This window comes from Protopterus annectens, chromosome 5.part0, assembly GCF_019279795.1.
Source record: "Protopterus annectens isolate FY-2018-M chromosome 5.part0, PAN1.0, whole genome shotgun sequence".
Lineage (NCBI taxonomy): Eukaryota > Metazoa > Chordata > Ceratodontiformes > Protopteridae > Protopterus > Protopterus annectens.
The window spans coordinates 1161594893-1161622084 of record NC_056735.1 but is presented as its reverse complement, the minus strand read 5'-3'; the positions used below and the strand labels follow the sequence as shown (position 1 = coordinate 1161622084).

At 43.4% G+C, this 27192-nt stretch overlaps 1 protein-coding gene across 3 annotated transcripts in view; it reads left to right on the top strand.

The window, feature by feature from the left end:
* The window catches only part of LOC122801567 (U2 snRNP associated SURP domain containing), a 2423494-nt gene that overhangs the window by 2039439 nt on the left and 356863 nt on the right, over window positions 1–27192 (top strand). For all 3 annotated transcript variants that reach the window (XM_044071008.1, XM_044071006.1, XM_044071007.1), the window contains one exon: window positions 1654–1733. In XM_044071008.1, the coding sequence (XP_043926943.1) occupies window positions 1654–1733 (80 nt within the window). The remainder of the gene's footprint in view (window positions 1–1653; window positions 1734–27192) is intronic.

Here is a 27192-nt window from a genome sequence, read left to right as displayed (position 1 = left end):
TACTAATATGTGTGACGGTAGCTTTGTAATTGCAGTGGCTAGAAAGAATGCAAATGTTCTATTATGAGTAAGGGTAACAAGAACTGCATCAGAGTACTGCAGATTAAACACGGGGAATAAAAACTGTCTTGCTATAGTCTGTCAAGGCAGCAGTAATATTTAAATATGTTGGACTGGGTACCCTTAGTGTCCATGCAGCCTATACTCAGACTGCTGCTTTCTTTCAAGACTTCCAAAATGAGAGAACCCTGTCTTCTTTCATAAGCACAGGTGGTGTTTGACCATTGTCCTTTGTTTTTTTGTTTGAATGCCTCATGTTGAACAGCCAGCATTTGCTATTAAGTGGAAAGTTTTGATAAATGTGATAACTAGAATACTCAAGTGTCATACATTGAGTCAGAATTTCAGTAAAGACTTAACAGTTTTGTTTTATTTGTAGTGGTGAAATAAATAGTTTTAATAACTGTTTGTCCAGGTAGGTGATTGCATGCTTTTCTTTTTGACAAGGCAAAGTAGAGAACACATTTCTATCAAGTATAACTTTGAAGTTTATATTGTTGCTGCGTAATTACGATGCCATGTCCTCATGTTGATATTTCTGTAGAGTACTGTAATCTGGATTTGTGTCTCAGCCCACACATCAGTCGACTCTGGCTTGGTGGTGTAGGATGTCTTGGCTTTGTGTAGTACTATGAAAGAGACATCAAGCCCCTTACTGTAGTGCTGACACCCTTACCTTCACCACCTCACTCCAGTTTAATGCCTAGGCAGCTGTTGTATAGCAATAAAGAAGGAAAGTTGACTGTTTTGCTTTTAGAACAGCAGCATGATGGCTTAATGGTAAAATCTCTGCTTCACAGCTTTTGAGGTTCAATCTTGACTTCTGTTTACTGCTTGTGTAGTTTTGCATGCTGCTCTTTTGTCTATTCAGGTTTAATTTTATCCAGCATCCCCAGTAGCATTCTGGCTGACTGGGCATATTAAATTATCCACATACATGTTCTGTTTGCTTTTGTCTTGAGGTTGAAAAAAAGTTTATAGATCTGTCCAGTTACCACTTAGTAAATGATAAGTAAACTCATGCAACTTCTGGTCAGACTATTATGACAGGCTTTCTGTTGTACGTTTAAATATCATTCTCTTCCAGACTTTACTAGATCCTCCGGTTTTACTTGAGAATTGTTGAATTGGTGTGCCATGTGATGGCTAATCAGCTCCAAGTGAAGATAAGGCATAAATGTATATATTTACTTCAGAGTTAGATTTCCAGTGGATCTCACTCATCTTATCTGCTTGCCATCTGTTATTCACTTGGAACTTGCATTTGATTTTCTTCTCTGTTGTATCCCTATTGCATTTGTTTGCTGAGGGACAGATGGACTTTCTGAAGTTTCCATGTGAAAGATGAAAGGGCAGTAAGATTGAGCTTTGTCTGCTTCTGATGCAGTATGGCAGCAGGTACTCATAACTCACCATGCACATCTAGATAGTTATACTGCTTTGATCTGTTAACTGAGAACCACTCAAAAGATTTGTTGGTGTCGTATACTGCTGCAGACTCTACCTTACTAATGCAGAACATATTTACATTCCTAGCATTACTGTACGTATTAGAGTAGCATGTTGACATGATCTTTGTTCTCCCTTTTTCAGATAGCCAGACTGTATTTGGTGTCAGATGTTTTGTTCAATTCCTGTGCTAAAGTCGCCAATGCATCATATTATCGGAAATTGTAAGTATTACCTGACTGTTATGCAGTTCAGATGTTAGAAGACTGAGTACTTTTTCTAGACAGTACATGTTGGTGATCCACTGTGGCGACCCCTAACTGGAAAAGCCAAAAGATTTGTTGGTATTTCTGAGAAGCTTTCACAGTCTTTGTTAGGGAAGAGTGTGTTTAATGCAGCAAGTAAAACAAATGAGCCTCTCTAGAAGGTGGTAACTGAAAAAAAAATCTCAAGTGATTTCAGTCCAGTTGCCTTACTTTAAAGTTATGTACTATTAAATTGCTGTCCAGTAAATTAGAAGCAGCTGCAGTTTTTAAAACATTTCTCTTCCAGTTTTTTCATTAATGGAAAATATTAATTCATTTGCATATGCAAATAGTAACTTAGAATATTCTGTCATTGAATCTCACAGTGCAGAAGGTGACCCAGTGCTTCACACGAGCCCTGACGATTAGCTGTATATCTTCCCTTCCCATCTGTGTTTGTCAGTTTGATTGGGAGGGTGGTAGGGTATTCTTTTGTCAGTCATGTCCCAGAAACTTTTTAAGGTCAAAAACGTATGCACAGTTGTTGAGAATCTGCCTGTGCTTCACACAGAAAACAAAAGATGTTCTGTGCTGATGTCCGTTTTCTACCTAGTCCTAGGCATATTGGGGGGAGTGGGTTGGCAGACTTCCTCTGGCAATATCTAAAGTTTGAATATCTAGACAGATGTATAAAAGTTTGCCAGTAGCTTTTTCCCATCTGTGATAAATCTTCACTGTATTTAGACATTTGTGGTGAGTTCATGTGTCCATACTTTCGTCTGGCTGTGCATTGTTGTAGATTTCACTTTGTTTTGGATAAATATTTGTGGGTGAAAAATAATTGCTTAAGTGGTAAATAAGTGTAGTGGTTTCATATACTTGTATGAATTTTAAATGTTTTTTGTCTTTTACTGTAGTTTGGCAGTTGGCTTTATTGCAGAAATTAATCACTGAACAGAAGGCTGTCAGCCATTTTCTTATTTTTCACTTTATCTCCACATGTCTCAAGGTTTTATCATTAGGTTTATGCCTACTGTTAGTATACACAGATAGAGTTTCATGTATTTGCAATTGCATATTCCTGACAAAGAACATGAACTGTTAAAAAGAAAGAAAAATCCAAACCAGAACTTCAGGCATATAGACTATAACTAAGCACTTAAACTCTTCAGAGAGGTTTTGTGTTTTTACAGTTGCATTTTTCTGCCATTTGTTTGCAGGTACACACTGATGGAGGAAAGAATAAAATACTGGCATTTGAATTGCTTTGTAAATTTATTCCTACCGGTTTTGTCTTGGATTCTGAGTGCCGCACTCTTTGGCACTGGTTGCACAGTCAGCATTCGTCCTTCAGCTGAAATATAGTGCCAGATGAGGTTTATACAAGGGAACAGGCATAATAATTTTTTTAGTGATAAAGGAAATTGGTGCCATCTGTCTTACCTGCAGCTATATATGTTAGTGACTCCATGGAACTGGGCCTTCAGGAATGAGTGTACTAGCATTATACATTTCTTCAGTGTGAGCTTGTGAAACAAAGCTGCTTTTCTTTTTATGAAAGCTGTTGAAGGTTTGCTTTATTGAAATGTAAAGGCATATGTTAATTTTGGAGACTGAAGGGGTTCTTCATTGTGTCATTGATTTGGGGTTATATGTCTTAATTGACTGGAGTTACTCCACCTGAAATCTGTGGGCAGTTAGGGAGCAAATCATGTCTTAATTCACATGGATGTTAGTTCTTTAAGCTGTTTCATCTTTTTGGCTGTGGTTGATAGATGACTGCTATATAGTAGGTAAGGTGAAGTGTCACCATTCCGTACTGGGATACCTTCTAAAGTTGGTTAGCTACCCAGTGTGGCTGATTATAGGTTTGTGACAAGAAGGACTCTGTGACAAGGCAGAGTTTCAGGTTCTATATTATCTGTTTGGAAAGCTGCTTTGGTATTTGTTAGCCAAAGTATAAACAAATAAACCTCTTTTAACAAGTATCACTGACGTTTTCAGAATATGTTACTTGTTATTTGAATTGGTTGTACTGGTGGATATATAGGGAGAAAGGATTTTTTGTGGCCCATTTCTTTTAATCTCATACTATGCATGCAAATGAGTAGCATTGTAGCATTTCCTGACTCTCTTAGAAGGAAGTCTGTTTTGGAAACATAGTCATTGGGTTATATTCACCTTTGATGATATTGTGCCTCACAGGTCTTCAGCTTGATAACTGCAGCACTACAGACTTGCACTTGCATTGTGTGTGATCCTCTAATTTTGGTTTGGATGTTCAGACACACTAAATTTTGAGATTTACCTGTTATTTTTTAAAGGGACAGAGGGATGTTCATCGTGCATACAGCTGCAGTCATAACAGATGGGTTCTCCTGCCGTCAGGCAGGTCCTCGGTCGGCCGAATTCCAAAGTCTAGGTCCGGCGTCGGTTGTCGTCGCTTCTTCCCTGACGTCAGTGCGACAGGGGTATTAAAGAACCAGCCGACGCCATTTTCTTCAGTCTTTCTTGCCGCGCGGTGCCCGAAGCAGAAGCAGTTCGCAAGTGCCGGTCGGCCAGCTCCTGAGATTACGAAAATTTGGAAACCGAAGTCTTCTTAAAAGCTAAGTACCCCGTTGGGGAAACTTTTCTTGCCTCAGACCGATGTCAGACAAAGTTAGTAATTGTATTTCTTGTGGGAAGCAAATACCGCATAAGGATTTCCATTCCCTCTGTATACCTTGTTTAGGCCCAGACCACGACGTCTCGGTCTGTCGCTTTTGTGCTACATTCAACAAACGCACTATTAAGCGTCGGGCGGAGTTCGCCCAGCATTTTTTTGGGAAAGCATTTAACTATACTCTGTCGTTGGATACCCCAACTCCGGTTTTGTCTAAAAAACGCAAAGACAAGAACCGACACTCGAGGTCCGTGGCCTCTACCGACACCACGAGAAAGCCAACTACACGTGGTCCGGTTCTCAGCGAGGCGCCTACGCAGCCCCTGATTACCGACGACACATCTTTAGCGGTGTCTCCTGTACCAGAGATCTAAGGCTCCTCGGCCCACACCCCGACTACGGATACCGAAGCCACTCTTGGCGTTGAAACACAGAATGTGGACAGGTCCACCTCCACTCAAGGTGTCTTCAGACCTTTCTCTTCTTTCTCCATCAAGGCTTTCACCAAGTCTAAAGCAACCATGCACCCTAAGAGACCAGCTACACAGGGCCCATCTCCAGGCCCCATGCCTAAGAAACAGATGCTTAAAATGGCTGAGGATTTAATTACTCTAATCAGAGGTTCTCAGCCACCTCCAGACAAAAGGCCCAGAGTGGAGGAAGATTCCCCCTCCTCTGATCAGGGCTCCATTATTTCAGAACACTCTGATGATCAGGAACAGTCTTACTCCCCTTTTGAAGACTCTGATGCAGAGGAGTCTATTCCTTCTGTATCCCCCCCTGAGGATTACTCATTTGGGGAAACTTTGCATACCTTAAGGGAACACTTCCACTGGAAAGGCCAGGATTATTCAGATTCCAAGAAAAGGCTCAGGGAATTTCTTTTGTTACCCCAGCACAGGCCTCTGGCTATACCTCCTGTCTTGGACATCCTAGATGATGTTTACTCGGAGGCCTGCCTTAACCCGGACTCTCTACCTCCAGCTCCAGTTAAGCCTGACAGGTACTACAGGGTTCCTGACTCACACCAATTTCTATACAAAAGCCATGCTGCTGATCTAGAAACCATCTCACAGGGGCCCAAGGGAGTTAAGGCCTCCATTGCCAAAAATCCATTGCCTTCCGAGAGAGATTCCAGATCCTTAGAAAGGTGGGGAAAAAAGGTATATACCTCCGCTACCTTATCCATGAGGGCCTTAAACTGTCAGTTTCATATGCTAAAATACCAACAGTTTCTGTTATCTCAATTGAAAAGTAAAATGTCACAACCTGAGCAACCAGACTTGAAGGAGTTGCAGGATTTGATGCATAGTCCAGAACAAGTGGGTAAACATACCTTACAATGTGGTTTTGATGCTCTAGAGGCCTCATGTAGAGCTGCTGTTACAGGCTCAGTCATACGTAGGCATGCCTGGCTCAAGGAACAAGCCTTGCCTGATCATGTCAAAGCTAAATTACTAGACGCCCCTCTTCAAAAGGATGTACTGTTTGGGGCAAATGCTGAGGAAGTATTACGGAAAATGGAGGAAAAGGCTAAATCAATGCAAACTGTGAAAGAATTTCTGCAGGTTCAACCCCCACGTTTTAGTAGAAATTGGCCTTCCAAAAACTGGCCCTTTCCTGCCACAGACAGACCCCAAAGGGGCCGATACAGGCACCCGAGGGGCAGAGGACAATCCCAAGGATCGTATAGAGGCAGACAATGGCAAGCTCTTACACAAAGAGGTGGTGAGGACAACTCGCAATCTTTCAGAAAGCAAACCCAATGACTTTCTCCTTTGCATGCCAACCAGGTCTCAAATGGCAGCCCCCTTAGGAGGAAAGCTGGCACTATTCTCAAAAAATTGGCATGTTGTCACAAAGGACAAATGGATCCTGGACATTATAAACAGAGGCTACAAATTCCATTTTCATACCCTTCCAAAAATGAGAGGCATGCCAAACCTGTCACACAATCAAAGGGCAGAGGCACAAATGCAAGTTTCAGATCTTATAAACATGAAAGCTATTCAAGAGGTACCTACTCACGAACAAGGTCAAGGTTTTTATTCCAGGCTATTTCTGGTGCCAAGGAAGGGAAAAGATTGGAGACCTATTTTGGATCTTTCCATCCTAAACACATTCCTACTCGTACCAAAATTCAAGATGCTCACTCTACAGCAACTTCTTCCCATGCTGGGCAAGGAGTCTTGGCTGGTAACATTGGACCTCAAGGAGGCATACCTGCATGTCCCAATCAGACAAAATTGCAGAAGATACCTCAGATTTCTTGCAGGTTCAACCCATTATCAATTCTCTGCATTGCCCTTTGGCTTATCTACTGCGCCCAGAGTATTCACGAAATACCTGGCATCAGTAATTGCCTACTGCAGACTTCAAGGGATACAAATATACCCTTATTTGGACGACTGCCTGATCCAAGCGGACAGCAAGCACATTCTTCTGAAACATCTGGCTTATGTAATAATGTTATTAAACTCTCTGGGATACACAGTCAGCAAAGAGAAATCAAGGCTAATACCCTCTCGGAAGATAATTTTCCTGGGTGCCAATTTGGACACAAACACCCAGATGGCCTATCTCACACCAGAGAAGCAGGGGCAACTAATTCAATATTTCAGAACACTGGCAAATTGCACCAGGCTGACTGCAAGGAAACTCCTGCAGGCTCTGGGATTCATGGCATCTTGCATCTTACTAATCCCATGTGCAAAGCTGCATATGAGAAAACTACAATGGTACCTAAAAAACATATGGTCTCAACACAGCCACAGTTTGGAAACAATAATACCACTAATTCCATGTCTGCAAAAGGAATTTCTGTGGTGGGCTCAAGCATGTCAAACAAACACAGGTCTTCCATTCAGCAAGCCTCAAGCAAATAAAGTCATCACAACAGACGCCTCGGACTATGACTGGGGGGCGCACATGACAGACCGGTGCATTCAGGGCAAATGGTCCCAAAAAGAAAAGCACCTTCACATCAATCAAAAGGAAATGCTAGCAGTAATAAATGCTATTATAGCTTTCAAGGACCTTCTACAACCAGGTCAACTATTGATAAGAACGGACAACACCACAGTTATGTGGTACATAAACAAGCAGGGAGGAACACATTCTTATCCCCTATGCAGACTGGCCATGTCACTTCGGAACATGGCCATGGACTTACAAATGGAACTACAAGCACAGTACTTGCCAGGCAAGGAAAACACGCTGGCAGACAACCTAAGCAGGAATATGACAGATCCACACGAATGGAAGTTGCATCCAAAAGTTTTTACAGAAATAATCCAAGAATGGGGAAGGCCAGACATAGATCTCTCTGCCTCCCACAAAAATCATCAATTGACAAAATTCTGCTCAAGGATCTTCCATCCAAAGGCCTAGCGAGTGGACGCTCTCTCTTTCAGTTGGACATCAATGACAGTTTATGCCTTCCCGCCTCTTCCTCTACTGCCCAAAGTCCTATTGAAGACCAGAGCAGACAGACCAAAGATGATCCTCATTGCTCCGGACTGGCCAAGGCAACACTGGTACCCACTCCTGAGGAGCCTGATGCATTCCCCACCATGGACCCTGCCTCTAATGCCTCTTCTTCTGACTCAGCACAGCTTCAAAACTCTTCACAGTCAGTTAAAAACACTCAATCTAGCCGCATGGAAGATTCCTTAGCATCACAGCAGGCCCTACTCTCCAAGGAGGTGCAGGATGTCATTTTGGAGGCCAGAAGGCCATCAACTAGAAAAGCTTACTCCGCAAAATGGAAACGTTTTTGTGTCTGGAATGAGAAAAAGGGCCAGAACCCTGGAAAACTGAATTTACCTCAAGTACTACAATATATGGCTGAACTGCTAAGCAGTGGACTTTCGATGTTCTTCAAGAATGCAACTGCAGTCATAACATATGGGTTGTCCTGCCTCAGGCAGCTCTCGGTCGGCCGAATTCCAAAGTCTGGGTCCGGCGTCTGCTGGTGTCGCCTCCTCTCCGACGTCACCACGGCTGGAGCATAAAGGCATTGGCCGACGCCATCTTCTTCAGTCTTTCTTGCCGCACGGTGCCCGAAGCAGAAGCATTTCGCAAGTGCCGGTCGGACAGCTCCTGTGTTTTCAGTACCGAAGTCATCTAAAAGCTAAGTACCCCGTTGGGGAACATTTATTCTTGCCTCAGCCGATGTCAGAACAAATTGAGAAAGTTAATAATTGTTTGTCTTGTGGTAAATAAATACCTCATAAGGACTTCCATTCTCTCTGCCTTCCTTGCCTGGGCCCAGACCACGACGTCTCTGCCTGTGTTGCCTGTGCCTGCTTTAATAAGCGCACTCTCAGGCGCCAGGCAGAATTCGCCGAGGACTTTTTCGGTGAATCTTTTGCGTATATCATGCCGTCGGATCAACCGACTACCCAATCTGCTAAAAAACGCAAGGACCGGGACCGACATTCTCGGCCCGCGTCCACTACCGATGCTACTCCCAAACCCTCTGCTAGTGCTCCGGTTCCTTCGGAAGTGGTAAATCTACTGCTCCAGGCCGACGACACAGCTTTAACACGACCTTCGGTCTCGGAGATTTCTCCAGTGCCTGTTGTTGATTTTCCTCCGGAAACCGAAGTTCTGGATCTCCCCGACACCATTTCTGTGGACAAGGTTACGCCTGCACGTGGGGCTGCTAGGCCGCCTGTATCCATGTCCATCAAGGCCTTTGCACGTGCTAAGGCCGCCAGTCAGGCCAAGGCCCATCCTAGACCTACTCCCAGGCCCCTTCTTCTGATAAACAAATCATGTCTCTGGCTGCTGATCTTATTTCCCTTATCAGGGGGTCTCAGCCTCATCCGGAGGGGTTCTCAGCCACCTGCAGAGAAAAGACCCAGAACTGAGCAGGCGGACGACCTCTCTTCGGATGAAGCCTCTGGGGATTCTGAACATTCTGACACCCAAGAAGAATCCTTCCAGGCCTACGAGGACTCGGATGCTGAGGAATCAATTCCCTCTGCCTCCCCTCCAGAGGATTTCTCATTTGGTGAAGTCCTGCATTCCATGAGGGAACATTTTCAATGGCAGGGTCAGGAATTCTCTGACTCCAGGAAAAGGCTTCGTACCTTCCTCAAGCTTCCCCAGCACAGGCCTTTAGCTATTCCTCCTGTCATGGATGTTTTGGATGATGTTTTCTCTGACTCCAGTGCTAACCCTGATTCTCTTCCTCTGGCTCCTGTTAAGCCGGACAGATATTATAGGGTCCCTGACACTCACAAGCACCTTTTTAAGGCCCACTCTGTGGATCTAGAAACTATTTCACAGGGCCCCAAGGGAGTGGCTACCTCCTCTGCCAAAAACCCACTTCCAGCAGACCGGGAAGCTAGGTCCCTGGAGAGATGGGGTAAAAAAGTATATACTTCTACTACCCTGGCCATGAGGTCAATAAATTGCCTTTTTCACATGTTTCAGTACCAGGATTTTCTCCTGGGTGATTTACAGAAAAAGTTAGCCTCTCCTGAGCCTATTGATAAAAAGGCATTGCAGGATCATATACATAACACTCCATTTTCTTCAGTGTGGTTATGATGCACTGGAAGCTTCATGTAGGGCAGCTATGACTGGGGCTGTGATACGTAGACATGCTTGGTTAAAGGATCAGTCTTTACCTGACCATGTTAAAGTAAAGTTACTTGATGCACCTTTGGAAAAACAGAAGCTTTTTGGTGCTACTGCACAAGATGTATTGAAATCCATAGAGGAAAAGGCAAGGTCAGTACAGACAGTCAAGGATTTCCTTCAGGTTCAGCCACCCAGATTCAGCAGAAACTGGCCCTCAAAGAATTGGTCCTTCCCCGGTTCAGACAAGTTTCAAAGGGGAAAAAGCAGACGTGCCCGAGGTAGAGGGCAATACCGAGGATCTAACAGGGGACGCCAATGGCAACCTCCAAATCAAAGAAGTGGTACGGACAGTTCAGCTGCACCACAAGGGCAACCGCAATGACTTGATTTTCATTCTGCCCACAAAGGTTCAAAGAGAAGCACCCTTGGGCGGAAAATTATCTTTATTCTCTCAAAACTGGCATATCTTAACCAAGGACAACTGGATTCTGGATTTGATAGACAAAGGTTTCAGATTCCACTTCCACACATTACCAATAAGACAAGGCATGCCAAACCTGCCACATCATCAAAGGGCAGAGGCACTCTGTCAAGTTTCCAAGCTGTTAAGTATAAAAGCAATAGAAAGGGTTCCTCCACAGGAGCAAGGTCAGGGATTTTATTCAAGGCTGTTCCTTGTTCCAAGAAAAGAAAACAAATGGAGACCCATTCTGGACTTGTCATCTCTAAACACTTTTCTTATAGTGCCAAAGTTCAAAATGCTGATGTTACAGCAACTCCTTCCCATGCTGGGCAAGGGGTCTTGGCTGGTCACTCTGGACCTCAAGGAGGCATACCTGCATGTCCCTATCAGACAAAGCTGCAGAAGCTACCTCAGATTTCTTGCAGGGACAGAGCATTATCAATTCTCAGCATTGCCGTTTGGCTTATCTACTGCGCCCAGAGTGTTTACGAAATGCCTGGCATCAGTAGTGGCACACTGCAGACTGCAAGGGATTCAAATATACCCCTACTTGGACGACTGCCTCATACAAGCAGACAACAAACAACCCTTAAAAGAAAATTTGGACTATGTCATGCATTTACTGCAGGCCTTGGGATACACGGTCAACATTCAAAAGTCAAAACTACTGCCATCCCAACAGATAATATTCTTAGGAGCCAAACTGGACACAGAAAACCAGATGGCCTACCTCACAGAGGAAAAACAGCAGCAGTTACCAGAATACTTCAAAGACCTATCAAAACTCTCCCAGCTAACTGCAAGGAAAATCCTGCAGGCCCTGGGATTCATGGCATCTTGCATCCTTCTGATACCCTTGGCAAGACTTTATATGAGAAAGCTGCAATGGTATTTAAAAAACTTATGGTCTCAACACAGCCAAAGCCTAGAGGACATAATCCCACTTATTCCATGTCTGCAAAAATAATTTTTATGGTGGGCTCAAGCCAGTCAGCAAAACCAAGGCATGGCTTTCAACAGACCTCAAGCAGGCCAAATGATTACAACAGACGCCTCAGACCGTGGATGGGGGGCACACATGGAGGACAGATGCATTCAAGGGCAATGGACCCCAAAGGAAAGACATCTGCACATAAACCAAAAGGAAATGTTGGCAGTGATACATGCAATCGAGACTTTCGAAAAATCACTACAACAAGGGCAATTACTGATAAGGACAGACAACACCACTGTCATGTGGCACATAAACAAGCAGGGAGGCACTCATTCTTATCCCCTCTGCAGGCTAACAATGCTTCTCTGGGAAAATTCCCTCAGCCTGAAGATACATTTACAATCCCAGTTTGTACCAGGCAAGGACAATGTACTGGCGGACAACCTGAGCAGAAATTTCATGGCTCCACACGAATGGATGCTGCATCCTCACATTTTCTCTCAACTGACAAAGACATGGGGAAGACCGGATGTAGATCTTTTCGCCTCCCACTTAAATCATCACCTGAAAAAGTTTTGCACAAGGACTCACCATCCTCTAGCCTGGAAGACGGATGCCCTCTCCTTCAGCTGGAATTCTCTAAAAATGTATGCATTCCCTCCTCCGCCTCTGTTGACCAAGGTGATACTGAAGATCAAAGCAGAACAACCAACAGGTATTTTGATAGCTCCGGACTGGCCAAGGCAGCACTGGTACCCATTGCTACTGACCATAACTTGGACCAAACCATGGCCTCTGACCATATGGCCCCTGCTTCTAACACAACACAATTACAGGACTGTACATCAAGACCTGAAATCATTACATCTGACAGCCTGGAGACTAACATGATTTCTCCACCTAATACTCTATCAAAATCAGTTCAAGAAATCCTGCTGGAAGCACGCAGACCTTCCACACGAAAAACTTATTCAGCCAAATGGAAGAGATTCAGCATCTGGAATGCCAACAGGGGTCAGGATACAGCATTACCGAGTATGCCTCAGATTTTAGAATACTTGGCAGAACTACTTCACACTGGGCTTTCATACTCTTCAATAAAGATGTTCTTCATCTCACATTGCTGCAGTCCTTACACTTGGGTAGTCCGCTGTCCTCGGTCGGCCCGACTATCAAAGTATAAGGCTGACGTCGGTCAAGGCGCATTTGACTGACATTAGGACGTCAGGGTATAAATGCGCATGACCGACGTCATTTCCTCAGTCTTTTTTGCCGCATGGTCCGATGCAGAAGCAGCTTTGCAAGTGCCGGTTGGCGTTCTGAAATTTTTCGATTCCGGAGTTTCAGACCGACTCAAAGTTGGCTAAGTACCCGTTAGAATATTTTAGTTTTTTCTTGCCTCAGTGGTTTACCGGATGTCAGAAAAAGTGAATAATTGTATTTCTTGTGGGAAACAAATACCGCATAGAGATTATCATACTTTGTGTATTCCTTGTTTAGGGCCTGAGCACGACGTTGTTGGGTGCCGCTCTTGTGCTAGATTCAATAAACGCACTATAAAGAGAAGGTTAGATTGTGCCAGGTTAGTCTTGAAGCGGTGCAATTATAAAATGCCGTCGGATGCTCCGGCCCGCTTCTCAAGAAGCGCAAGGACAAAGCAATTAAGCCTAGGCTAGAAGAACCGTCCGTGCGGACGCCGGTTCTTTAGAGGTGTCGGTGGAGCCGGTGGTTCCACCGGAGATTTCTTTGGGTTCCCAGGGAGAGACTTTGTTGTTGCAGGATGTGGCCTCTCAGAAGGCAGGTCAGGCTGAAGGGGCTTCTCAGGCTACTATACTACCCTCTCTTCCTAAGGTGGTTAGGCCCTCTCCTTCTGTTTCCAAGGCTTCTCCCAGAGGCAGGCCAGGTTTAGCTTCAGTTGGTGTCACCCCTAGTTCTTCTGGAACTGTGCCCAAGAAGCATATGCTTAAAATGGCAGAAGATTTGATTACTTTGATTAGGGGTTCCTTGCCCCCTCCTGATAAGAGGCCTAGGGTGGAGCCTGAGTTAGGGAGTTTTGAGCAGGCTTCGGATGTGTCAGAGTCTTCGGCTGAAGACTTGCAGGAGTATTCTCCTTATTCTGATTCTGAGGTGGATGATTCTACTCCTTCTGCTTCTCCTCCTGAGGATTTTTCATTTTCAGAAATTCTTCATTCCATGAGGGAACATTTTAAGTGGGAAGGTCAGGACTTCTCTGATTCCAGGAAAAGGCTTAGGGAATTTTTGTTTTTACCCCAGCATAGGCCTTTGGCTATACCTCCTGTTTTGGATGTGGTAGAAGATGTTTTTTCAGAGGCTTCTCTTAATCCTGATTCTTTGCCTCCTGCTCCTGTTAAACCGGATAGGTATTACAGGGTGCCTGAAGCTCATAAGTATCTTTTTAATGTCCTAGGGCGGACCCAGAAACTGTTAGTCAGGGGCCTAAAGGTGTTAAGGCTTCTGTTGTCAAGAATCCGGTTCCTTCTGATAAAGAGGCCAGGGCTTTGGATAGATGGGGAAAGAAAGTTTATACTTCCTCCACTCTAGCTATGAGGGCCTTGAATTGCCAGTTTCACATGTTGAAATACCAAAATTATCTCCTTTCACAATTGAAGTCTAAGGTTGATGCTCTGGCGGAAGGTATTGATTGTAAAGAGTTGCAAGATTTAGTTCATGTTTCTGAACAGGTGGGTAAGCATTCTTTGCAATGTGGTTTTGATGCTGTACAGGCCTCGTCTAGGGTGGCTGCTACTGGGTCAGTTATTCGCAGGCACGCCTGGCTGAGGGATCAGAATTTATCTGACCATGTTAAAACAAGAATTTTAGATGCTCCTTTACAATCTGATGTGTTGTTTGGTTCTCCTGTTGAGTCAGTTTTAAAGAAAATGGAAGACAAGGCTAAGTCTATGCAGACTGTTAAAGATTTTTTGCAGGTTCAGCCTCCAAAGTTTAGTAGAAATTGGCCTGCTAAAGGGTGGACGTATCCTTCTTATGATTCCCAGTCTAGGGGTAGAGCTAGACGTGGTAGGGGCAGAGCTCAGGGCTCTTTCAGGCCTAGGACAGGAAGTTCTCCTGCACAGTCTTCGGGTGAGGGCAGGGGTCAGTACTTTCGTAAACAGACCCAATGACCTACCTTTTCAGCTGCCAGAGCCTTCTCGTCTGGCAGCACCTTTGGGAGGAAGGTTGGCACTTTTCAAAGAAAATTGGAGTTTAATTACCCAAGACAGATGGGTATTGGATATCATACACCACGGTTACAGGTTTTATTTCCATACCTTGCCTCCTTTCAAAGGCATGCCAGACGTTCCTCCTCCGCAAAGAATAGAGGCTCACAAGCAAATTTCTCTGTTACTCCAAATAGGGGCCATTCAGCCAGTCCCTATGCCAGAGGTGGGCCTAGGATTTTATTCTCGCCTGTTCCTAGTACCAAAGAAAGGGAACACGTGGAGACCAGTTTTGGACCTATCTATCCTCAACACTTATCTGGACATTCCCAAGTTCAAAATGTTGATGTTACAGCAGCTTTTACCCCTGCTGGGCAAAGATCATTGGATGGTAACTTTAGATCTCAAGGAGGCTTATCTTCATGTTCCTATCAGACTGGGTTGCAGGAAGTATCTGCGTTTTCGAGCTGGGAATTCTCATTATCAGTTCTCTGCATTGCCCTTTGGCTTATCTACTGCACCCAGAGTGTTCACGAAAGTTCTGGCTCCAGTGATAGCTTTCCTCAGGTTAAAAGGAATACAGATTTATCCTTACTTGGACGATTGCCTGATTCTGGCTCAAGGAAAGGACGAACTTCTTCATCATTTACACTATGTGATAGCAGTGCTAAGATGCCTGGGGTATTCTGTGAACGAAATAAAGTCCAGTCTAGTACCCTCTCAGGACATGTGCTTTCTGGGTGTGAGACTGAATACAGCATCCCAGATGGCCTTTTTGACCCTGGACAAACAAAAGAATCTTTCCCTTTATTTTCATCAGTTGTCTCATCTGTCCAGGCTGACTGCAAGGACAGTCCTTCAAGCCTTGGGGTTCATGGCATCTTGTATTCTGGTGCTTCCCAATGCCAAACTGCATATGAGGAAGCTGCAATGGTATCTCAAAAATGTATGGACACAGCACTGCCAGGATTTGGACACTGTCATTCAAATAATACCTTGCATTCAAAAGGAATTTTTGTGGTGGGCTCAGGAATGTCACCTAAACAAGGGACTCTCTGTGACCCGGCCAGAGGCGAGTCAGATTCTAACGACAGATGCCTCAGACATAGCTTGGGGAGCTCATCTGAATGGAAAGTGGATACAAGACAAGTGGCCTGCCAGACTACAGCATCTACATATCAACTTGAAAGAGATGTTAGCAGTCCAGTTTGCATTAATAGCTTTCAAGGATTTACTTCTTCCAGGGCAGGTGTTGATTCTAACAGACAACACAACTGTCATGTGGTACATCAACAAGCAAGGCGGAACACATTCTTATCCCCTCTGCAGGCAAGCAATGATTTTGTGGGAGACTGCTCTCAGTTTACAGCTAAGTCTTCAGGCAAGGTTTCTGCCAGGAGCACAGAACTCCTTAGCAGATGTGTTGAGCAGACAAATTATGGATCCCCACGAGTGGAAATTGGATCCTCATGTATTTCAGAAATTGACAGTGTCATGGGGAACTCCAGACATAGATCTGTTCGCTTCTCCACTGAACCACCAGCTGCCAAAGTTTTGCACAAAAGGTTTCATCCCACAGCTTGGAAAGTGGATGCTCTTTCTTTCAATTGGAGCAATCTTCATGTGTATGCCTTTCCACCTCTGCCTCTCCTCCCAAAGGTACTACTGAAGGCCAGACAAGACAAGCCAAGGATGATTTTGATAGCTCCAGATTGGCCTCGACAGCATTGGTACCCATTACTGAGAAGCCTGGTACGGAAACCTCCATGGCCTTTACCTTCGATTCCACACCTGTTGTCTCAGGAGGACAGTCATTTGCTCAATGTCAAGCTTCACTCTCTGCACCTAACAGCCTGGCATATTCTGTTTTGAGCCGTAGTGGGCCTCCACTTCCACAGCAGGTTTTGAATGTTATTTTGGAAGCTAGAAGGCCTAGTACAAGGAAAGTGTACGCAGATAAATGGAAGAGATTTTTATTTTGGAGTGCAGCAAAGGATTTTGATATTTCCGAGCCTAATTTAAGTGTGGCTCTTCAATATCTTACTGAGTTACTGGACAAAGGTTTGTCCTTCTCTTCTATTAAGGTTCATGCTGCAGCAATTTCAGCTCACTATGATTGTGACCCACCATTGTTTTCTCATCCTTTGTTCAAGCAATTTCTTAGAGGGGCAAAGAATATAAGACCCCCACGAAGAGCTCCTACGCCTGCTTGGGATCTCAATTTTGTGTTGGAGAAACTCACTCTACAACCTTTTGAGCCTGCAGCTACTGCTGAGTTAAAGTTTTTATCATGGAAGACTGCTTTTTTGTTGGCTATTACCTCTGCAAGAAGGGTTTCTGAGTTACAGGCCCTTATGGCGGTTGAGCCTTTCTTAATTTTCCATAAGGATAGGGTATCTTTACGTACTAATCCTTCCTTTATGCCTAAAGTGGTTTCTAGTGTGGCTTTAAACCAAACTATTCATTTGCCTACTTTTCATGCAAATCCCCAAAATAAAGGGAGAAGATTTTGCACACTTTAGATGTACACAGGCAGTTGCGATATTATTTGGACAGAACTAAGCGTTCAGGCAGTCTCAGCAGTTATTTGTTTCTTTTGCTTTGAGTTCTCAGGGCAAGCCTGTGTCAAAACAAACTATTTCTAAGTGGATTGGGTTTTGCATTGCTTTCTGTTATTCCCATCATGGCAAGGAAATTCCAGCTGGGATTAGGCCTCATTCCACTAGGGCTACTGCCACTTCGACAGCTTTTTTGAGGGGGGTGGCAACTAAGGATATTTTGGAGGCAGCTACTTGGAGTTCAGTGCATACTTTCTCTAGGCATTATCACCTTCCACTTTACTCTAAATCCAGGGCTGGTTTTGCCACTGCTGTTTTTTAGGGCATTTTGGCAGCTCCTGCTTCCTTATAGTTTAGCCATCCTCCCTTACCTCTGCTTTGGGATTCTACCCAAGTGTAAGGACTGCAGCAATGTGAGATGAAGAACATAGTACAGTTTTGTACCTACCATAAATGTAGATGTTCGAAGATCCACATTGCTGCAGTCCAATTTACCCTCCCTCCTTCCCCTCTTGAAGGCGGTTGTGTGGGTTGGGTTGTAAATAGGGTGTATATTATGTATATTGTACATATTATTAGTGCTAGGATGGTTGGTTGTTGGTTTGCTGTCTTTTGGTTTTGACCTTTATTTCTAGGGTCTTCTGACATCTGGGGCAAGAAAAGACTGAGGAAATGACGTCGGTCATGCGCATTTGTACCCTGACGTCCTGATGTCAGTCAAATGCGCCTTGACCGACGTCAGCCTTATACTTTGATAGTCGGGCCGACCGAGGACAGCGGACTACCCAAGTGTAAGGACTGCAGCAATGTGGATCTTCGAACATCTACATTTATGGTAGGTACAAAACTGTACTATTCATGCCTCAGCAATCTCAGCAAAATACAACTGTGACCCTCCAGTGTTTTCTCATCCTTTGCTAAGACAGTTTCTAAGAGGAATAAAGAATATCAAACCTCCCAGAAAACAGCCAGTACCTGCATGGGACCTCAACTATGTGTTGGAAAAATTAACTCTTCCTCCATTTGAGCCAGCAGCAAGTTCAGAAATGCAATTTCTTTCATGGAAGACGGCCTTCTTGTTGGCAGTCACATCTGCAAGAAGAGTTTCGGAGATACAGGCACTCATGGCAGTGCCCCCCTTCCTCATTTTTCATCAAGACAGAGTTTCTCTAAGAACCAATCCTACATTCATGCCCAAAGTTATTTCCAGGGTGTCTCTAAATCAAGCTATTCACCTGCCTGCATTCTTCCCCAATCCTCAAAATAGGGGGGAAAAGCTACTGCATACTTTGGACATTCACAGACAACTACGTTACTACTTGGACAGAACTAAGGCCACCAGAAAGTCTGACCAACTGTTTGTAGCCTGTGCTGCTGGTGTGCAAGGAAAAGCAATCTCCAAACAAACAATTTCAAAATGGATTGGACATTGCATCAGATTCTGCTATTCTTTCCATGGAAAAGGTGTGCCAGCCAATATTAGGCCACATTCCACCAGGGCGATGGCCACTTCCACAGCTTTCCTAAGAGGAGTGGCAACAAAGGACATTTTAGAGGCTGCTACATGGAGCGCCGTGCATACATTTACCAAGCACTACAACCTGCCCTTATATTCCAGATCCCGAGCAGGCTTTGCTTCGGCAGTCCTGCAGGGGATTTTAGCTACACCATCCTTATCTTAGTTCCATCCACCCCCAGCTTGGCTAGGTATTCAACCCATATGTTATGACTGCAGTTGCATTCTTGAAGGACATAGTACAGTTTTGTACCTACCATAAATGTAGATATCCGATAGATATGCAACTGCAGTCGGATTTTCCCTCCCTCCTACCCCTCTGTATCCTTCTTTTTGGGTCCATACTCCTTTTCCCATTAGCTGGGGGTATTCCTGTGGTGTATCTGTTTATTACTGTTGTGCATGTTTGGGATTATTTTTATCCATTTACCAAATTTAGCCTTCCTAGGAGGGCACCTGGCATCTGGGGCAAGAAACACTGAAGAAGATGGCGTCGGCCGATGCCTTTATACTCCAGCCGTGGTGATGTCGGAGAGGAGGCGACACCAGCCGACGCCGGACCCAGACTTTGGAATTCGGCCGACCGAGGGCTGCCTGAGGCAGGACAACCCATATGTTATGACTGCAGTTGCATATCTATCGGACATCTACATTTATGGTAGGTACAAAACTGTACTTTCTCCTCCATCAAAATCCATGCCTCAGCCATTTCTGCAGAATACAACACTGATCCACCTTTATTCTCTCACCCTCTATTAAGACAGTTCCTCAGAGGGGCTAAGAATTTAAGACCTCCAAGGAAACAACCAATACCTGCTTGGGATCTTAATTTCATTCTGGAAAAACTGACTTTGCCTCCTTTTGAGCCAGCTGCCTCATCAGATTTGCAATATTTGTCCTGGAAAACAGCTTTCCTTCTGGCTATCACTTCAGCTCGTAGAGTTTCAGAACTACAGGCTCTCATGGCTGTCCAGCCTTTTATCATCTTCCATCAGGACAGAGTTTCCTTATGAACCAACCCGTCCTTTATGCCTAAAGTGGTATCCTGGGTAGCTTTAAATCAGGCCATACATTTACCTACTTTTTATCCTAATCCTCGAAACAAAGGGGAGAGATTACTACATTCCTTGGACATCCACAGGCAACTGCGTTATTATTTGGACAGAACAAAACCTTTCAGAAAATCAGAACAGCTCTTTGTGGCCTATGCGGTAGGAGCTCAAGGAAAGCCAATTTCCAAACAGACAATCTCAAAGTGGATAGCCCACTGCATACGCTTTTGCTATTCCTTTCATGGCAAAACTGTACCCACAGGCATTAGAACTCATTCCACCAGGGCCACAGCCACCTCTGCAGCCTTCCTCAGAGGAGTCCCTACCAGGGATATTTTGGAAGCAGCCACTTGGAGTTCTGTGCATACCTTCTCCAAGCACTACAACCTACCATTATACTCCAAATCTAGAGCAGGCTTTGCCACTGCAGTCTTGCAGGGCATTTTGGCTCCTCCTAGTTCCACCTAGTGCCTACCACCCCTTTCTTAGCTTTGGGATTCTACCCATCTGTTATGACTGCAGCTGTATGCACGATGAACATAGTACAGTTTTGTACCTACCATAAATGTAGATGCTCGAGTGCTAATACAGCTGCAGTCCAGGTTTCCCTCCCTCCTTCCCCTCTAGGGGTATTCTTGTATGGTGTATTTGCTTGCAACTACTGTTTTTTGATTATATTGCATTGCATTATTACATAATTTTATGTATTGCCTTCCTTCTGGGGGCACCTGACATCTGGGGCAAGAAAAACTGAAGAAAATGGCGTCGGCTGGTTCTTTTATACCCCTGTCGCACTGACGTCAGGGAAGAAGCGACGACAACCAACGCCGAACCTAGACTTTGGAATTTGGCCGACCGAGGACCTGCCTGACGGCAGGAGAACCCATCTGTTATGACTGCAGCTGTATTAGCACTCGAACATCTACATTTATGGTAGGTACAAAACTGTACTTTTTTATTGCTGATGCAATACTAACTTCAAATAACCTGCTCTCAGGAAACACAACATGGCTTTAGGCCCAGCACAGCACCGCTACTGCTCTACTACATTTCACCAGTATAATAAATCAGCATAGAAAAAAATGATCTGCTTGTGTCCACCATGTTCTTAGACTTGTCAAAGGCATTTGATACTGCCTCGCACCAACAATTGGTCATTTGACTCTCTTCAGTAGGACTTTCATAATACTCCTTGTGTTTTTTTAGTTACCTATCTGGAAAGCAACAAGTCGTTAACTGGCAACAATCATACTCATCCTTTCAACCAGTTACTACAGTTGTCCCCTATCTAATAATGACCTCCACACCTGCACTCACCATGCTAGTTTAGTTCAGTATGCAGATGACTCAACATTAATGTGTGTGGCCTCAGCAGTAAATAACCTGCAAGACATTACCCAGAAATCTCTCTTCTGTAGAAACCTGGCTCAAAGAATCAAACCTCCTACTCAACCCCAAGAACACTAAGTTAATACTTTTTACCTCAAAAAGTTCCCAAAATCAAAAGCAAATTTTACCATAAAGTCAACAATTGAAACTGTAACGCACAGTAAATATCTCGGCATTGAATAGATGACTATCTCAAATATGACCAGCATATACTGTAAATCATTAAATCTACTCACCAGAAACTAGGTTCCCTTTATAGGATCAATGGATTCCTTACAGATACTGCAAGGAAAACTCTAGCCACCATCTTCTTATTGTCAACTCTCTTGTACATCGCACCTATCCTAACAAACGTAAACAGTACTCAAAGAAACTTGCCTCCTACTGTAATAAAGTCACTAAATTTGCCACCAGTCTCCCTTATAAGACCCACTATTGTCATAGCTTAAAGCAATTAAACTGACTTGAACTGCACAACTTCCTAACAATTTCACAATGAACAATCATTCATCATCCAGAAAAATGCCCTGCATTACATAACTTATTACTGACCTACTGTCCAGGAAGGGACCTCCCCTCAAGTACCAAATTCTTATTACTTACAAATAAGTCAGATAATGTTGCGGGAGACTCACTGTACTGCCAGTGTGTTGCAAAACCCTGGAATAGTATCCACACACAAATGAAACTCTCTGACAAACTCAGTAGTTTTAAACCACTGCTTAAACAATATCTTAACCAGTCCTGGTCCTGCACATGCCCCACTCAAGGTTGAGATTTTGTGTTTACTGTACAATACTCTCCAAGTACTGTCATTAAACAGAATGCACTCAACCTTTCACGAAAATGACAAAACAATTTTTATACCTAACTGCTGCCCATACAATCCACTAAGTTGCACGTGGGCTTTCTCTTTAGTAACTTCCACCTCTGTAAAATCTTAGAATATATAAATGTAAGCATTGTTTGTTTGTAAATGTGAATAGAAATGTAATTACTCTGTGTTAACCTGGAACTTGGTATAATGCAATGTAAGCAAATGGAGTTTTCCTCCTCAGGCCTTCCGTGAAAGTGAGTATTATCCAATTGGACTTTCCCGGTAAACAAAAACAAATGGATAAATAAATTTGGTGTGAGAAGGGAAAAGCTCTAGGAACAGGGAATGTCAGATTGGGGAATGGCACCAGGCATCATATGAGCCAGCTGTAGCACTGCTCAAAAAAATTATTTCCTTGGGTACAGTCATTTGCTTTCCTACCACTTCTGACAAGGTATTCTCTAAAAGAATTTTTAAAAATTGCCAACTCCAATAACCTGTCTTTCCTATCACACCTACAGCTATTGTTATCTGCCTGAGGAAAAATTCTCTGAAGTCTGGGGTATAAAAATGCACGAGAAAACACTTCCATGCTGGACTTTGTTGCGTACTTGGGAGTCATACAGATGTCCTCCCATTGTTTCCTTGTATACTGCTTATCCTTTCTCTTTCCAATCTTTTCTAACCTCCTCTGATTGATTTTTGTAGTTATCATGCTGTATTTTATATGACCTACTAATTATCCCTGTTCAGCAATAGCTTCTGTTCTAGACTCAAAAACTCAACCAGAGCTGCTCTTTGAGTTAGCACTCCCTTATCCCTTTCTCTTTGCCTATATTCTGGCAATTCTTTTTAGGTTCATAGGTTGGTACTAGGCTATCGGCCCTTGGACCTATACAAGCTTAGCTATAACAATTCCCTGGCTATTTCTTCCCACAATATTTACTTCCTTGGACCCCTGTCTAGCAGGGCGACTGACGTCTTGATGCCACTTCAACTTTTTATACCATTCTTCTATAGTACAAATTGCAGACATGCAAAAAACATGCAGCACTTTAGTGTGCAAAACTATTACTGCTGCTGAATGTTTAAAGTTTGGCAGAATCTTTTAGGAGGCAAATACCATTCAAAATCTAATGGTGCAGTATTACTCTTGCCATAAGGCTTGGGGGGGTGGGGCTAAAAATGCAGAAAGATCTTTAAGAAATCTGCTATGAAGTCATACAGTACAGGAAGCAGTTAAATATTATATGTATTTAATAATAAAGATGCTAAATGAAATATTAGACATCAAATGTAATTTCAGTAAAACTGCCACAAAACAATTCATACATATTGGGGGACCCTGATAACTCATACATATTAAGGGGCCCTTACTTTCAAGAGCAATCCTGGACTTAGGCTTTTGGTTGTTCTTGATTTCTCTGCTTAACCATTCTGATTTTGTAACAAAACAGTCATTACAGTAACAGCACAGTGTCATATAGTAAACATGTTTCTACTTCAGATTATGCATGCCAATGCAATATAATACAATATAAACCCCACGGTTCTAACATTGATCTTAACTAAATAGAGGCATTATTTAAAACTTGTCTTTGACTTATGGTTTTAAGTCTGTTTATTTTTCTGCCTTTCTATATTTTATCAATTATCCATTTTACCTGCCCATAAAAAATATTTGACTTCCAAAACATTATTTCTCTTATTCACTTTTATTGTTACATCCTGTTGGATAAGGCAAGTATTTTTCATTTATACAAAAATGCATTTTTAAAAAATTTTAAACATCGCTAACAATTTAGAAGAAGTTTGAATGGGCACTCCCGAGCAAGGGCTATTGCGGTCTGCACAAGTTCCACTTACACCACCTACTTAAAAAGTGGACAAATATGTGTCCATTTCATGTTTGTCACCATACATCCGTTAGATCTGTGCATACAATTTTCATTCATCCAGTCAGCTAACGGCATGGTTATGCTTTCCTGCTTCCCGCTTTACTAACCATTGCATGGTACAGTTAATGGAAAGCAAGGTAAGACATTGAACTGTTCATTCGTATAAAAACTGCCAGAGTACAGAAATGTAACTCTCAGGGTCATCCATTCCCTGCAATCAAAACGATCAGCCTCCTATAAGCGAATTATCCCCCCCCCCACTCATTGATAGATACATGCATTATATTAAGCAGGACGTTGCTTCGCATGAATGACCGTCGTCTTTATGAGGAAATGTGTAACCGCTATTTCAATGAAAAGCTATGACTCTCCGCTTAATTTTAAGTCAGTGTATATACTAATTAAACAGTGACAAACATTACAACATGCAATTTAAAGAAAATGTTTATAAAAAATTGGAAACGGTACGAATGTTCCTGTACCAACCCTACCCACCTTCGATCAGAGAAGCTTACACTTAACTGCCAACAATTACCTTCTGCACAGCCCGCAGATTTTCCTCTCTGATAAGACTACTCGGTGCCTGGTGGAAGCTATGAGCTGCCCGCCTAAATGAATTCTGCTGCCCACTGTACTCCTTACGATTCTGGGCCGCCTCAGCCAACACAAAATAGGCAATAAAAAGTAATGCCACCATTAAAAACTGTAACCTCTCAATACCCTTCATGACACTATATTTTTAAAGATGACAGCAAGAGAAAGCAGTCTCTATAAAGTGCAATCCACACTTGAGCTTAGCCTCCTCCCCCTCTGTTATCCTTCTCTGTCTAGTTATTAGCCCACAGTACCTTGGTTCCTTTGCTGATTTCCACCAGTAAGTCCGAACTTCTGTTTGACTGTTTGCTATCACCCTGCATTCAGTCAGCTTCATCTCCCATCTCCTCCTATACACAAGGTACAAGGGAGATGGAGTGTGTGAGTGAAAATGACCCCAGCTTGCAGACACCTGGTGGCTAGAGGTACTTAGGTAGGTAAAAAGAGCCTAAAGTCCCTAGCCGCCACCACTTGTAAATGTTTGCCTCATATTTTTTCTTTTCCTCACTGAAGGATTGAGTTCACTAAATAGTGACAAGCATTTGAATTTCAGACTTCATATTCTTCAGAAAATAAATGGTAAAACAAAACCTTTTATTCTAGCAATTTTCTAAGTTTATAAGATCAGTATTTGATAAGAGATTGGACACTAAAGAGGGAGAAAAGGACCTGTACCGATTGGCTAGACAGAGGGACAGAGCTGGGAATGATGTGCAGCAAAGAAGGGTGATAAAGGATAGTGAGGGAAATGTACTCACAAGAGAGGAGAGTGTGTTGAGTAGATGGAAAGAGTATTTTGAGAGGCTGATGAATGAAGCGAATGAGAGAGAGAGAAGGTTGGATGATGTGGGGATAGTGAATCAGGAAGTGAAACAGATTAGCAAGAAGGAAGTAAGGACAGCTATGAAGTGGATGAAGAATGGAAAGGCTGTTGGCCCAGATGACATACCAATGGAAGCATGGAGGTGCTTAGGAGAAATGGCAGTGGAATTTTTAACTAGATTGTTTAATGAAATTTTGGAAAGTCAGAGGATGCCTGAGGAGTGGAGAAAAAGTGTTTTGGTACCTATCTTTAAGAATAAGGGTGATGTGCAAAGCTGCAGTAACTACAGAGGGATAAAACTGATAAGTCACAGCAGCGTGAAGTTATGGGAAAGAGTAGTAGAAGCTAGGTTAAGAAGGGAGATGATGATTAGTGATCAGCAGTATGGTTTCATGCCAGAAAAGAGCACTACAGATGCAATGTTTGCTCTGAGAGTGTTATTGGAGAAATACAGAGGAGGTCAGAAGGAGTTGCATTGTGTCTTTGTAGACTTGGAGAAAGCATATGACAGGGTGCCTAGAGAAGAGTTGTGGTATTGTATGAGGAAGTCGGGAGTGGCAGAGAAGTATGTAAGAGTGGTACAGGATATGTACGAGGGTAGTGTGACAGTGGTGAGGACTGCAGTGGGAGTGACAGATCCGTTTAAGGTGGAGGTGGGATTACATTAAGGATCAGGTCCGAGTCCTTTCTTATTTGCAGTGGTGATGGACAGGTTGACAGATGAGATCAGACAGGAGGCCCTGTGGACTATGATGTTTGCAGTTGACATTGTGATCTGTAGTAAGAGTAGGAATCAGGTTGAGGAGACACTGGAGAGGTGGAGATATGCTCTAGAGAGCAGAGGAATGAAGGTCAGCAGGGCTAAGACAGAATATATGTGTGTAAATGAGAGGGAGGGTAGAGGAATGGTGAGGATGTGGGGAGTAGAGTTGGTAAAGGTGGACGAGTTTAAGTACTTGGGATCAACAGTTCAGAGTAATGGTGAATGTGGAAGAGACGTGAAGAAGAGAGTACAGGCAGGGTGGAATGGGTGGAGAAGAGTGTCAGGAGTGATTTGTGACAGACGGGTACCAATAAGAGTGAAAGGGAAGGTCTACAAGAGGGTAGTGACACCAGCTGTGTTATATGGGTTGGAGACAGTGGCATTGACAAAAAGGCAGGAGTCAGAGCTGGATGTGGCAGAGTTAAAGATGTTAAGATTTGCACTCAGTGTGACTAGGATGGATAGGATTAGGAATCAGTATATTAGAGGGTCAACTCATGTTGGACAGTTTGGAGACAAAGCAAGAGAGACGAGATTGTGTTGGTTTGGACATGTGCTGAGGCAGGATGATGGGTATATTGGGGAAAAAGATGCTAAGGATGGAGCTGCCAGGTAAGAGGAAGGCCTAAGATAAGGTTTATGGACGTGGTGAGAGAGGACATGCAGGCGGTTGGTGTGACAGAGCAAGATGCAGAGGATAGGAAGAAATGGAAAGAGATGATCCGCTGTGGCGACCCCTAACGGGAAAAGCCGAAAGATGATGATGATGATAAGATCAGTATTTGAAGTTTGTCCCCATTTTAGGGCTGTATTCCCCCATTATTGTCTTTTCCAGGTTTTTTCTGCTAAGATATTGAGAGCCATGGTGAGAAGTGAGAACTGCATTCTGTATTCCCCCATTATTGACTGTACAGTTTTTTTTGTGCTAAGAGGTTGGGAGCTATGGTGAGAAGTGAGAACTGAATTCACTAAATTATAGCCAGTTAAGTTTGTCTTCCTGTCTTTCAGGAAACTGCTGATTTGGCTTAGTGGTGTGTTGCTGTGACTGTAGTGCACAGGGTCCTGGGTTCAAGACTTGGCAGTGAAGTGGATGGTGGTAACACAGCATTTTATTCAAGCAACTTTCCAAATTTATACAAGCAATGTTTAAAATGTGTCCCTGGTTTTTGTCCCCCCCCCAAAAAAAAAACCTGAAACT